The sequence below is a fragment of the Chrysoperla carnea genome, chromosome 3 (assembly GCF_905475395.1).
Source record: "Chrysoperla carnea chromosome 3, inChrCarn1.1, whole genome shotgun sequence".
Classification (NCBI taxonomy): Eukaryota; Metazoa; Arthropoda; class Insecta; order Neuroptera; family Chrysopidae; genus Chrysoperla; species Chrysoperla carnea.
This window is the reverse complement of record NC_058339.1, coordinates 18,261,080-18,277,160: the sequence shown is the minus strand read 5'-3', so window position 1 is coordinate 18,277,160 and position 16,081 is coordinate 18,261,080. Positions and strand designations below refer to the sequence as shown.

General features: G+C 28.8%; 1 protein-coding gene across 1 annotated transcript in view; it reads left to right on the top strand.

Annotated features, from left to right (window-relative positions):
- Window positions 1-16,081, top strand: part of LOC123296948 — a 34,011-nt gene that overhangs the window by 14,210 nt on the left and 3,720 nt on the right. Inside the window, exons 2-3 of the mRNA XM_044878681.1 lie at window positions 11,441-11,608; window positions 13,008-13,121. Of these exons, the coding sequence (XP_044734616.1) occupies window positions 11,441-11,608; window positions 13,008-13,121 (282 nt within the window). The remainder of the gene's footprint in view (window positions 1-11,440; window positions 11,609-13,007; window positions 13,122-16,081) is intronic.

Here is a 16,081-nt window from a genome sequence, read left to right as displayed (position 1 = left end):
AAGGAAACAATTCTTTTTTGCTTCAAAATGTTAAATATTTTTATACAATATAAAAGATTTAACTGTAATGTTTTATTGCAATATGTGTACCTATATATTTAAATAAAAAAATACATGTTAAGTACTTAGACCGTAATATAATGACAGATTTGGGTTCCTGAACTTCTCACTTCTGTCTTAATCTTTTTTTCTTTTCTTATAACAAGTAAATATTTTCTTGAGTCAACGATTTAAATACTGAATTCAACAAAAAAGTATTTCACTAATTAAAATTTTTTCTCAAATTTCATTCACTTAACCCAATTGTACTTTTACGGCTTCAAGTATGTCTAAACGCTCCACACAAGTAAACAACTTACCTCAGTATCATTTCGAAATAACCAGAGAATTACAGTAGACTCTCGATAATCGGAAGTCAATAAAAACCTGCGGACAAACTAATTGCAACACTTTGCTGTACATGAGATATACAGAATGTTTGATTTACATCTAGGCATGTAAATATCACGACTATGACAGAATATATGCGTTAAGCAATGCATCTAAGTGAGAGGTATTATATACATGTGTTGAAGCTTCAATATGCGTTGAGATAGTTGTAAGAAGATTGGAAAGAGGGAGTTTCTTAGTTGAATAGATGAACTACAACAGATAAGTCACGATACAAGTCACTTTTGAAATTTCATATAACACCTATAATACCTCTTACTTAGATGCATTGCGTAACGCATGTACTCTGTCATACTCGTGATATTTATATGCCTAGAATGCCCTAGATCAGGGCTTCTTAAACTATGGGTCGCGACCCCATTTGGGATCGCGTATCAAAATTATGGGGTCGCGAGAGGTAAAATACAATTTAACAGAAAATGTTTTTTAACTTGTAAAATTATTGTTATAAAGATAAAATAACAATTATCGTAGATAAATATATCATAAAATCTTCTAGTTCGGAAAGATTGTTTGTACCTGCTTTTCTATTAAGAGTATTATAATAACTTGAATAACATTTACTATGAATTATAAAATGTTATTGGAATTAATAAAAAATATAAATTTATTTTTGTCAATCTCTAAAAGCCGAAATAATCCCGAGAAATAATTATCAACAAAATTTCTAGGTATTATTGCTGAAGAAACAGCTTTAACACATATTAAATCCCAATATCGTTCAGCGATAAAAAATGTTGAAGAGGTCTTACGTCCACAGTCCAGCAGTTTCAAACATTCCACCAAGATTTGATTTGTTATGCAATAAAAAACAGGCACATCCATCTCATTAAATTTTTAACTTATACTTTAATTTAATACTTACCACGCAACTACTTGAATATATTCGAGAGAATTAAGACGGTCAGAATCCACTTTTATTTTTGAAACTATAATAAATACAATTTTATAATTTTTTGTGGAATTTTTAATTTTAGATTTTTGTATGTTTCAAAACGAATTCTAAACTTATATATTTTCATATGTATATGTACATTGTTACCTAATAAATAAATCATCAAAAAATATTAATTTATTTTTCTTCTATTAATTTATATTTGTATGGGGTCGTCAAGAAACTCGCAATCATAAATGGGGTCGTGAATTACAAAAGTTTAAGAAGCCCTGCCCTAGATGTATATCGAACATTCTGTATAGATTGTGTTGTAATTATATTGTCTGCAATATACATGGCGAACGAAAAATATTCGCATTACTGGACTTTGAGGACTATCGAGTCTTCGGATTACTGATTGAACACTTTGACCAGCCATCATCTTACGGCCTAACTTTAATAAGTATTTTACCAAGAAGCCAGTAATGGATTGGTAGATATAATTAAATGTATGTACACTAGTAAGTACTTACTTTACTGTCTTTCATGCATGTGAATATAATCAGTTGTTTCATATTATCGAGCATAAATAATTGTTAATGTGTGTTAAATTATTGAATTTAATTTACCACATTTTGCATAACGCATTTAGGTTATAAGCTATTTGTGCTGACCGTTATAAGCAGTTTATTTATAATTGTGAAATCATCATAATGGCCGTCGTTTCAATCGAAAAGGACGTTTAAATTAAAACTTTAACTTCTCGAAATTCTTTAATTTGTTATTATCAAATGCAAGGCCGAATTATGTTAAAGAGCACAATGCAATGAAGATGAAAAATAGTTTACGACCTATTCTCATACCTATCAAATATACAGTAAAAATTTCATGAAAATCGGTCGTGCCGTTCTGGAGGAGTGCAACCAAAAATACCATGACTCGAGAATACCATGAATCGATATTACTTTACTTTTATCAATATCTATTTATAAAATAATTACAATAATTGAAATTTAGCTCGCCTCGCTTTTTTACGATAAAATGGTTTTTTGAATTTAAATAAATTATTTTCTATTTTTTAGCTCTTGTTTACAAAACAAAAGCTTGTTTTTTAGTTTTTTTAAATTATTATTTATTATGCATTAGATGGTGGAAGCTTTGATGCTGCTTTGCTACAAAGAGATATGTGTCTTATTCGCGCCTTAAATCTTATTAAGATGCTTTCACAAATTAAAAAAGCTATTGATAACTAAGAACTTATCTTTGAAAGAGGGTACTAAAAAAAACTGACTTAATAATGTATGTTCGTATCAGCACGTCTTGCATGTAATTAGTTTTCGTCAAGTATTTATCTCTATCTACACTAAAATTCTCTGCACAATATTTGAATTTTGCAATATAAATTCTAGCTGTACACAATAAAAATCATTCATCTCTAAATTAATAATATAAAAAATATGAAACGTGTGGGTTTATGAAGTTAAATTTTTAAACAAACTTTGTATACAAATAATGTAATTTGTATAATAATGAATACGATTTATTCATTTAAACGTATACAGGGTGTTCCAAGACTCTTTGGACATAGCTTACGAGCGTATTCTTTGAAAAATTTTAGGTCGAAAGTGTCTTATGTACTTTTGTCCAAAACGCGATAGATAGGGAGGTATAGACACTATTAAATTTAACCAATAAAGTAAAGATCTTGTTGTGTAATTTAGTTTAATAATTCATCAATTAACAATGTTTGAAAGTATTGGAGTCGTCTGCAGCTGCATCCATAATATTTTTAGTAGCTCATATCTGGTGTATTATGGCGGCAAATGCATCCATACGAAAAGATTCAGATGCTCTTCAGAGCCTGCTCTTCGTTAGAAACTAATTTGCTTCTGTTTTTTTCCTTCTAAAAATTTATTTGACGCAATGCATTACTATTACTTCTTTGAAAAAAACATACATCAAACACACGTATGAACTTGGTACCTGCCTTAATAACGTCTCAAATGAAGAATACCTTCATTATAGAAGAATTTGTTTAGAAGAACTCTTTTCTCATTTTAAAGTGAATATTTCTATACTATACAAAAGTTAATAAAACTCTGTACATCTTTAAAACAATAAATAATATTATATCTTACATTTTAGGAAAAAAAATGAAACCATACAAAAAGTATAGTCATAAAATATAAAATCTTAGATAACATCAACGCTTCTTGCATCCACGCTAATTTTTAGGTCAGCAGTTAATTAGTATTTATTTACGATATGACTTAAAAACATAACTATACAATATTAAATATGTATATGAAGTATTTCTTTCTTTTTGTTATAGACTTAGAGATAGATACTGCTACAAGTCTTCAAGATGATAAATTATTTAAATTAACTATGTATATTTTTAAAAACATGATTTCTAATAAGTTGTTTTTTTATTATTATAAAAAAATACGAAAAAAAAAAAATAGCATTTTATAAATTTCAAGGACATTAATTTGTAGACATTTTACATAATAGATTTCGTTTTATAATTAAATTTTTATCGATAACAGCCTAAAAATCTGAGAGTTTATCGTCGTATTGGTTTTACCAATATATTGTGGTAAATAGAACTGAGCTATTTATTTGGACGTAATTTTCAAAGCACGTTTAGAGTAAGAGCTCTACTGAACATTCTAATTTAAACGCACGTTCAAGGAAAACATGCGTTAAAATCGGAGCTCGCGTGACCGGTAGCCTAATCATTTTATGATTATGTAATTCGAGCAAAATATTCATCCATATAAAGACATCTTTTATTAATCTTTATTAAATGTTGGTATTTGTTTATATTTGTATTTAATGTAGGCAGATATGAATAATTCCAAAGAATATAACACACCTACGATTTTTTATGAATTTATAAGTAAAAGTGTTCTTTGAATTGAAAATAGACACTTCAAGTATTTAAAAAATTAAAAAATTATAGTAATTTTTATTCATTTTAAAATATGGCAAATGACTCTAGTAGCCGTTTTAACTTGGCGCAAACACATCTGATTTTAGAGAAAACAGTCGGATTAAAATGTTTTTAATAATTTATGCTGGCAATTTGGCCATAAATCAAAGTTATCATTAGCCAATGTGTCAAAGTTGAAAAGAATTCTAAAAATTGTGTGGAATTATGGGACTAACATCGAAAATTTGTCAACGATTTCAATCAAAAGTGATACGAGCATTCAGAGAATCTCCGTGGTATGTGCGCAATGAACACATTCGCTATACTCTTTAAGTCCTTATTGTGCGTAAAGAAATAGCGCGTTTCAGGGACAATTATTGAACTCGCCTTAAACATCACCCAAACGTTGAAGTAATGAATCTCTAAGACAATGAATCTCTGAAGTAAGAGAAATTCAAAAAGTTTAAGGACCTGTTTTCCTTCTCCAAAGTTAATTTTAATTTGAGATCGAATGAATTTACATTGTCCATAAAAGTGTTCATTTGTCGATCCGACCTGTCAAAACTAGTGGGTAGTTATCGTTCAAGACATTTATATAACAGACCTATTTATAGAACTGAAAATCGAATTTTTGAAATACTGTCTTGCAAATAGTAATAATATCTTCCGAGAAATTACAGAAGATTCAAGATACATTTGCCAAATTCTTGTTATACATTACAGAAATATAAATAATTCAAAATACAGTGTAATATCGATATTAATATATTATGTAAAAGAAAATAAAGACCATCTGTAAAAATAGTAATAATTAATAAATAAATAAAAGTTATGAAGGTGCAATGTGGGCGCCGTGGCCGTGTTAAAATTCAATCTGGTAAAAATGATTCATTCTCACATATGTAATTTGTTTGTCTTCTGTAGGATACATAATGTTATTTTTTATTATTACATATTATCCATATATTATTATACAATTCGATATGATTTGACTATAAAACATCAATGAAAACTTTATTATTAGAAAATTAATATATAATAAAATGTAGGTGCATATTAAACAGATAATAATAAATAATACTCCATATTTTATTTATTATATTATACGAAAAGTACCTTCATTTCTTTGTATATTATAAGTCAAAGTCCCTCATACATGATATTTTTTAATAACTTTTTCTATATTAACGCATTATACCATAAAACATGTGAAGGTGAGACTGAACATTTCAGTGAATAAACGACAACACGTACTTCCATTTAAACAAATAGAAAGAATTGGAAAACTGGAGGTTACACAGGAGTTGGGAATCGAACTTGGATCCTCTAGATATTCGGTCTAGGAGATATAGCTACTCCGCTACTTCCGCTTATCGGGAGAGGCTAAATTATTTGAGGAATAATATCTTCGTGTCTTATACTACCGGTATGGTTATGTGTAATGATGGGGTATAACCCCCTTTTATCTGACATATACGCCTATAACAGAGGTTACCCACAGCATTATTTGTTAATCTTTATTTATTTAACTACATCCATATATACAATTTATGATGTGGGTGGAGTCCGTTATTTCGTTCTTTTCCAAACGACAAGATAAGTTTTCTAAAAGTGTTATCGAAAAAACAATAAAATCTATCTTTGAAGTTCTTGTTAAAGATCCAAGTCGCGCGTTTTATGACATTGACTTTGAACACCTTCAACCTTCCACAGTTACCTGCAATACTTCGAATGACTTTACTTTTCTCCAAACTACATTTTCTTGGAATACTTGGTATGACTGTATTTTTTGCAAACAATAATTTGTATTATAACACTGATTTAATCTATTTTAGATATTGATTCACATTACGTCACTAACACAACGAATTCGCAGTAGTGTACTTAATTGTATTATACTAAAAAATATATTTTCTTAATACATATAATTTTTAATACAAAAAATTAATTTTCCTTATAAAATAAAGTGAGTGGTCGGTGTATTCTTTTATAACGTATGGCAATCTAACTTCATTATTCGCTGCTATTATATTTATTATTATAGAGTAATAGCAGAGCCGATCGTAGGATCCTTTCCTGTTCCTAAAACTGACGTTCAAAATTATATTTAAATCGGATTTCTTAGACCCATATATAAAAATTTACTGTTTACTGTAAAACTAAACTTCATATCGGATCAACTGAAGTCAAGCAGAAGTGACTTTCTGTAAACCTTTCTCGGAATTAGAGATAAGAGCACTTTTTAAGTTAAGCCAACAACCCAAAGATGAGACATAAAATTGAAAATGTGTTCAAAATGTATATTTTGGATTTTGAAAGGGTGATATCAGACTCCCGGTCTATTGTTTATAGTGTTTGAGGAGGATTAGAGGACTTACTAACATTAGTCTATGTGACAGTGAAAAATTTTCCACAACCAGTTTCTTTATTTAAATTTAGCAGATGTTTTAGAAGATTCACTAAATAGAAAAATAAATAAAGTAACAGGTTTTAGAAGAAAAATTAATAAAAACACGTTTATTATGTAAAATTGATGAAATATCACATTGAAAACAATTTTTAAACCATAAAAACCTTGTACGTTACGATATGTGTTTACGATTAACATAATAATTTATAAATTTCCACTTAGATAAGATTTCCACTTTTATTTTACAAATAATATGGTAGGATGTGCTTTATACTATCTATACTACCTGTATAGAGATTTTGTGAATGGTGGAAGCGCTGAAAAGAGAAACAAATCTGTACATCATAACTATTGTATGTATATATTGTGTTCAATCGCTTCCAAAAAAGTCTATTAATTTTAATATCTTCTTTCTGGAAGCTTATTGCGGAATGCGGAATGCAGCAGAGCGGTACCCATGGCAAAAAACAGGCTAGAGAAATCATATGTGAGTGATTCTTTTCATTTATAGGCAATTTTATTACAAATATGATATACAAATTACATAATGGACAGCACGATAATCTTTAAAATGAGGGGTAAATCATTAGGAATTTGATCAAGACATAAGAAAGATATCACATGTCCAGGAAAATCAGGTTAGAGAAATAATATATAAGATGAAATTATTAAAAGGAATTTTCGTTTCTCGCTATAAGTTACTTATCAATGGTTTTTGAAAAAATGGGAAAAATACAGTTAAGTTTTTATAATAGGTAATAGTACATATTATTCTGATTGGTTACACGAGCACGATTTAATTTGTATAAACAAAAGTTTAAGTATTTGTACCTATTTAAAATTTTAAAGTAAAGACATTGGGTGTCACCGATAGTCATCGAACCATATTTTAATAATTTTACCGGAAATAAATTAATGATCGTATTCCTCCTTTGTTTCAGTCAGTAAGTAATATATATTCATTGAATTTGTAATGAGTAGTTAGTTTTAGTATAAATAGTCCAGTTATTTATTACTTACAATTTGGATACCTAACGTACAGTGGGCTCCAAAAGTTTTGTTAAAAATAACTTGAAAATTAAAAAAAAAATTTAGTGAAATTAATTTGGAATGTTTCTAATTTGAAATGGTTTTTTTTGATAATTGGCTTTTACAAAATACATAATAAAACTTGATTTTTAAAAAAAATTCATTTGTAATCTATATGATTATATACTAAATTTTGAAGTCCACTGTAAGTTCATACCTAATAATTTTATATCAAGGTATATTAAGTTTAGTCCCAAGTTTACAACGCTTAAAAATATTGATGCTACGAACAAAATTTTGGTATAGATGTTCTTAAAATCACCTAATTAGTCCATTTCCGATTGTCCGTCTGTCTGTCAGCCCGTCTGTGGACACGATGACTCAAAAACGAAAAGAGATATCAAGATATTGATCCATCTTTTCGGTTTTGAGTTATCGTGATGACGGAGAGACAAAGGTAACTGGATTAATTAGATGGTTTTATAAACACCTATACCCAAATTTTGTTATTATCATCAATATTTCTAAGCGTTACAAACTTAGGACTAAAATTAGTATACCGGCTGAATGTCGAGTCTTCTTTTAATATAAATTGAAAACTTCTTTTCGAAACTCAAATGATTTTATTTTGTTTCAATCCAATTTTCTTCAAATGTTCGAGGATTAATCGAATTAAATCTTTTATACTGCAATTTCATTGTTTAAAACATGAACAAATAGTATAATTGTATAAATTAGGTCATCACTATTTATAACACTTATTTATAAGTAAATTCATAATGTGCTTAGTAGACGGACAGGTTAATTAAGTTTTTTCTACACTAGAATAAAAAAGGCAGCCCCAACAACACACATACATTGATATTTTAAATTACTGTCGACGGACGATTCGACTTCTTATATGTTATATTTGTGATTGGTCATTGGATATCATGATATGATGTAATAAATGAGTTTATAGCGTGGGCTATACATTTGACTCGTATATTAAGGTTACATATAAATATATTGACCTTTGTTTTTTACCAAAATTAATTTATGCATACCTATATTAAGTATAATTATTATTATTACTATTGTTACGCTTTTAAGACGTATGAAAATCAATATATGGTATTATATTTCGTTTTAAAATTCAGGTTTAAGTGACTTATTTAAAAATATATTTAATTATTTTTTAACATTAAAAGGCTATAAATTACGAGTAGGTTTGTGCTTTAACTATTCTTATCGCATGGAGTTCTTTTTACACGGGTTCCTTTGTGAGTAGTTGATTAAACAGCTATACTTACACCTATCTATATGTTTTTAAATTGGTGGTTAGTTTAAATAAGAAATCTCTAAGAATTGTAAAAAATAAGCTTGTTTTCTTGTTCCCGCATCGTCAGTATAATGGTATTTACTTATGGTCATCTCCTACATTATTTTTTTCAAGATGTGTGCAAAGTAAAAGAAAACTATGTTAAAACGGTACGCCAAATTCTTGATTATATAAAAAGTAAATGTTATACAAATTAATAGGCGAGTCCATTGATTAAGAAATACAAAAATTCAATAATTTTTATTTGTATAGCATAGTATAATAAAAAAATTACACAATTTTGAATCATCAAATCCATAGGAATACACATATATTATTAAAAATAAATATTCAATGAAGTTTTATTAAATATTTATTTAAAAAAATTCGTAGGTATTACATTAATTTTGTTTTCCAAGCCCACAATTCAATTTTAAAATATCTATTCATTGAAAAAGGTGCCACTAATATGTACTACGTATTGTGACCAGTCAACTTTTTATACCATGTATATGAAATATACCAAGGTATAATAAGTTTAGTCCCAAGTTTGTAGCGCTTAAAATTATTGATGTTATGAACCAAATTTTGGTAGAGGTGTTCATAAAATCACCTAATTTCCGGTTATCTGTCTGTGCTTAGGACGTAAAAAGTGAGGTCGAGTTCGTAAATGAGCAATATAGGTCAGTTGGGTCTTTGGTCCGTAGTACCCATCTTGTAAATTGTTAGAGATAGAACAAAAGTTTAAATGTAAAAAATGTTCCTTATAAAGAAAATAAACAACTTTTGATTGAAACATTTTTTCGTAAAGATTACTGTTTACCCGTGAGAGCGGATATTCTGCGCAAATTGTAGTATTATATGGGTAAATCAGTTATATGTGTGTGACTTGTATGTTTATGTAATGTGACAGAGTACCTAATCAACACTGTCTATACATGGTATTTTAACAATTAACTCAGTCAATTGTTTGTTTTCACTTGTTTTTATTTATTTAAGATAATTTTTCATTAGTTAAGTAGAGAAAATGGAATGTTTTTTCATATCAATTTTTTTTTTATCACCACTGTTATTCATAAATTTTTATAAAAATTTTTATTATCGTATGAAAAACAAATAATAAATATGGATATATCTCTTTAAAATAAATTAATACCGAATAGAAGAAGACATGCTTTACTAGAAAAAAAAACACTATTTAAAGAATGTCATATGACAGGTAATATTGCAAGGCATGATATGGAAGAAATGTACAGAGCTAACGTCAAAATCAATCAATATATCACGTTGATTGCAAAAGAATTTATAATTAAATTTTTATAATTAAACTGCCAAATACCCGCCCGCTTTGCTGGGCATTTTCATGATACTCGCTGACATTGTAACTTTCTAAAGGTTCAATCAATAAATTAACGTGATTTTTATACTTTTTGGATTAAAATTACCCCTTCCAAAGAGTTTCATAATATTCCAAAACACAAATTTTTTTCCGATTTTTTAAATTGATACTTAAAAAAATTGTAAAAACGAAAATTTTTTTTAATCTCCAATTTGGATAAAACTCAGTATATAAGGTAATTTTGACCCAAAAAGTACAAAAATCGGGTGCATTTGTTGACTGGTCGAATAGTTTTTGAGATACGGACAAAAATCGAACCAAATATTGCGATATCTCAGAAACTATTTGACCAGTCAACAAATGCACCCGATTTTTGTACTTTTTGGGTCAAAATTACCCCATCCACTGAGTTTCATCAAATTCCCAAGCAAAAATTTCTTTTTCCGATTTTCTCGATTTTTTCAAAGAGCGTACCACTTAAAAAAAATCGAAAAATAGTTTTTAACCTCCAATTTCGATAAATCTCAGTATATAAGGTAATATGACCCAAAAAGTACAAAATTCGGGTGCTTTTGATGACTGGTCGAATAGTTTTTGAGATACGGACTAAAATCGATCTTATTTATTTATGAATTCAAAAAGTTGTATCCGCTTTTTCAACACTGTGATCTAAATTTTCAAAAATTCTTTTTAGTGCTCATCTACAGTAGCAAAAATCCCACATGCAAATTTATATATATATAGTCCTAGTCCTGATCAGCTCATTACGAGAGTGAGGCGTTCTGCAGTCAATAAAACAGAACACCCTGTATACAGGGTATAAAAATAGTAGAATAAGTATATGTAGTATGTTGAAGTACTTAACACAATATTTACAATATAATGTTGTGTATAATCATAGTTGTGGTGTCACTAACCTCTCACAAATAATTACATGTGCATCCAACACGTAAATGACCTACAAAAATCTCTATATAACAACATTACGTACACACTTTTTATAAGTAGGTGATAATTACAGTAAATCTTCTTTTAATTTTATAATCTTATTGTATTATATGAGTAGGTTATACATACTAAAATATTTTTTGTTTTTGTTTCAGTTATTAGCAATCATATGTTTAGCGTTTGGATCACCTGCATATTTGGGAGGAACACATTTCTTCTTATTCGTAGTATCAACAAGTTTAATTGCCACAATTATATGGATATTCGTTTACTTCTTAGGCGTTCGTGAAGCATTAAATTTACCCATCAATTGGATGCTTACAGTAAGTCTTTCTTATCGTTAAGCTAAGCTTTTTTATTGGATTTGTAGAAAAATTCTTTCTAATAAAAATTTAACTTAATTAAACTCCTTGTGTATGAGATTTAATAAAAAATTTTTTTTATTTGAAAACTAGCAGTTTCCCCACCCGTTTTGTTGGGAAATTTCAACTTTAGATTGAAAACAAACACTAATGCGTTACAGACTACATTTTTCTTGGTCTCACTAATTCCCACTGTTCATACAAGGGTTTTAATTTTTGGTGCTGAACCCTAACTTTTTTGAAAATAAAATACGGTCCATTTTACTCGCTTCTAATGTAGTTTTCTATAGGTGAAATTATTTTAAAAATCGGTTGAGTAGTTTTTGAGTTTATCCATTACAAACAAACAAAAAACAAACCGTTTCTCTTTATATAATTAGTGTTGATAAATACTTTATTTACTCTTTCGCTAGGTAGCGCAATTAAATTAGTATTGGGAAAATCATCATACAGCATTTTTATCAAATTACTTACTGAACTTTTTTACACTTAATGTGTACTATAATTGTACAAAATTTTAAATGCTTCAATAAATAATCCACGAATGATGGTTCAGTAAATAATTCACACTGTTAAATTTAGGATTAATGAAATAATTAAACAACCCCCCGTAAACACAAACAATGCCACCCATGATACCGAATTAATTATTTGCCCAATCGAAAAATTTAATTTTTCGGAAATGCAACCCATTCCCAACAAAACTGAGAGATGCTGATACTCAACTTGTTTAAATTCAAAGTTATATCACTCTTAATGGAAAATCCTTTATATATGACTGTTACAAAATGTTAGTAATTAAAATTTAAAATCAAATAAAGCCTCAAATCAGAGCTGTTATTGAGGACTCCCTAAGAATGGCTATTTTATGTATTATTCCTTTATTCTACTAAGTTAAGCAGTAATTATACTGCAGCTACATAAATAAATCTAATTTTTATTTGTATACTAAGTTAATTTCAGCTAAGCCATACAATATCTCGAATAGTTTCAATGATTAAATCTGATTAAGGATATAATTTAATATAATAATTGTAATGAAAAGATTCTGTTGGAATAGTTGAAATAATTCCTTACTACTTATAATAATTGGGATTAATTGACTAAGTACTACCTACATGTTTATACTATACGCATACTTGAATAGTATTTATTCTATGAGGATAATGCCTTCTAAAACGCTTGCATTCAACTTGATTGAATATTGGCTTATACCACTTTTTTAAAATCTGGACATTCCTTTTTTACTTCTAATTTCCTATCCGATTCAGATTTTATTTCAGGACCAACTTTGAGTCATACCCAATTCCCAAAAGTTAAGTCCAACAAAATAATTAATAATATTTTTTTATTTTTACAGGAATTATTAAACACAGCAATTGTAGCTGGATTGTATCTATTAGGATCGTTAATACAGTTAATAGCATGGTCGCCATATTACGGTCATCCAAAAGGAGTTAACATTACAGCTGGGGTAATTATTAAATACTTTACTCATATACTTTTATAAAATGTAAAAACTGGACAAATTGATCACTTAATAGTGTTATGTATTCAAATATTTAATAAACTAGTAATAAATTTGAGTAAAGACCAAAATAATGAAAGGCAAATTCAAAATATCAAGAATCGGCCCAAATTGTCAATTAAAGTGGCTGAGTTTAAAGTTAAGATTCCCGTTAACTATCTTAAAAAATGTGATCCATCACCCTTTACGACTGTACAAAATTAATAAACTATATTCCCATAAATAACGAAAATATGAGGGTGTCTTCATCTTAAATGTGGTACACTGTAATGTATCAATGACCAAAAATGAGGTTACTTGCTTGATACCCACCCGCTTCACTGGACTTAAAAGTAAAAACCACCACTTTATAGCCTCTACCTCTCTTGATCTCACTTATTTCCTTTCCATAACACTCGAAGGAAGTTTTCAATTCATTCACATTTTTCATTTATTTTGTAAAATATCCATAATTAATTGAGTATATCAGAAAAGATGATTTTTATAAATTATTCTGATGTTGAGCTAGCTATATTGTTGTACAGTTTCATTAAAATCCATTCGAAATTTTTTGCGTGAAAGCGTAACAAACAAAACCATACTTTCACATTTATAATATGTAGGGTTAGAAATAAGGTAGGTTATCGAAAATGTTGTTATATTTTGGTCCATCATTCATAATCTTCCGTTTATTTAGGTAATAAATGATATTTTTCTAAGCTTTGTATGTACATTTAATGTAAATCATTATATTAGCAAATAAGAGTAACAACTTTCGCATTTTTTTAAAATAGTTTGGATCAAACAAATGATCGTTAATTTTTCAACAGGTTTACTATTGCCCATTATATTATATAATACTATAATAACAATTTACGTGCTAGTATATAATATAATGGTTTATTGTTTATAATAAAATTCATCAGTGAGTTAATCTTACAAATTATTTATTCATTAAGTAAGCAACAGCATATATAAGAATATATAAAACTGAAGTCATGCAACAGAAGATTGATTGCAAACCTATTATTGTTTGTTTATTTGTTTTGTATACTCCACTCCAAGCGAAAAAATATATTATGAAGAATAAGCAAATATGTATGTAATATTATGTATGTTGGATTCAGACCGTGAGTCCATGATGAAGTGAAATTTTTATGATTTCTTTTTGCCTTTTGGACAAAACGGTAGTTGCCTAATGTCAAATTTGTCACATTATGCATAAATATTTAAATCTAGAATCTGTAAGCATTCAAAGATTGTTGCCCATCTCCTTTTAGCAAAACAAAGTTTTATATGTATTTTATATATATCTCTATAATGATATCGAACAAAGAAGTCACTATATCCTATATTCCTCTTTGTTTAATTAGGTATTTTCAACGATAATATTTTGCGTATTTCTAAAGATTTTCAAAAACTTTTCACTTTTCTGTCCGGCAGTGATACTTATTAACCTGAAGTGATGAAAAAAATTTAGTCAATAAGCTTATTGCTAAAGGGACCATTTATAAACCCTATCGCGTTTACCGAACTTTTTTATCTGGGAAAACATCATTTAAGCATACTGTCAACTCAATACGAATTAAAAATAAGGCGAGGCTAGTCAACATTCTACCTCAGTCGATTTGGAGGTGAAGCGAGGATAATGACCATTCTACCTTGGCCGAGGCCGAGACGAGGCGAGGGTCTTAATAAAAAAAAGGGTTGGGATGACGACTCTACGCCTATTTCACGACTCAAGTGAAATAAAGAAGGTGTCGCCCAGGAAAATCCTAAATCCTGGTCGCAATACAAAATATATTAGAGGAAATGTGATACCAAAACCTCGCCTCGCCTCGTACCTCGTGAAACACTAGTCATTACTTGAGATGGTTTTATCTTCACTCTAGTGAAATAAAGGAGGTGTCGCCCAGGAAAATCCTAAAGTTTATACAAGCTGTAGGGCTTCTGAAACACCTTTGAAGCAAACGAATTTATCAAACTGGTCACAGTACAAAAGATCTTATAAAACTTACTTCTAACTCAAAACTGATCTAATCTATCAAATTTACCATCGCAGATGAATAGAATCATCGAAATTCGTCTTCATTATGAGCTCACGGTCCATATGTTGGATTGGATGGATGTAAAAATTCATTTATGTTGATGTCATTCAATTCAAGGATATTATAAATATTATTATTGTTGTTGTTGAATTGTTATTAATAATTATTTATTCATAGCTATGAATAGTGATTGTATTTTAAAATATTAAATCTTATTAGTTAGATTTTAAGGATTCCGTTGTGCAATAATTCCGGGTTTTGGTGGCTGACTGCAGTCCGCCAACAAATTAGCAACGAGTAACATACACAATAATAGTAATTACGATTAGCTAATTCATACTGATGATGACTACTTGGTAGTCGAAATACTTATTTAAGTAATACAAAAAATTAATCTAGAATTTTGCGGCAAAAATCGAAATTTATTGCCATATTTGTTATCAACAACCTAGAAAATCATGAATACCGATTTTGGATCCATTTCGTTACCAATTTCTACAGCCAGGGTACCCTGGTGCCCAAGTATCGCAAGGAGTATTTCATACATCACATTTGTGATCAGTGACCTCGAAAATCCCTGAGTATTTATTTTGGATGAATTTTATAACAATTAAGAGATAATTCTGGGGATGAGGTGTACAACTAGGTCGTCTTGTTCACCAGGTGCACCGAGGAAACTTTTGTTCATGGATTGTAAATAATCAAAATAGGTCACAATTTTTTTTATAATTGACTTGCTGATTCTAATGCAAACTACTCGATAAAAAATCGATCTCAAAGCGGTTTTAGTGTTCTATCATCTCGAGTACGGTTTGCATGGTAAGATATATGGAGCGATATGATTTAGAATGAACACAACTGAACCAATTAATGCTTGTC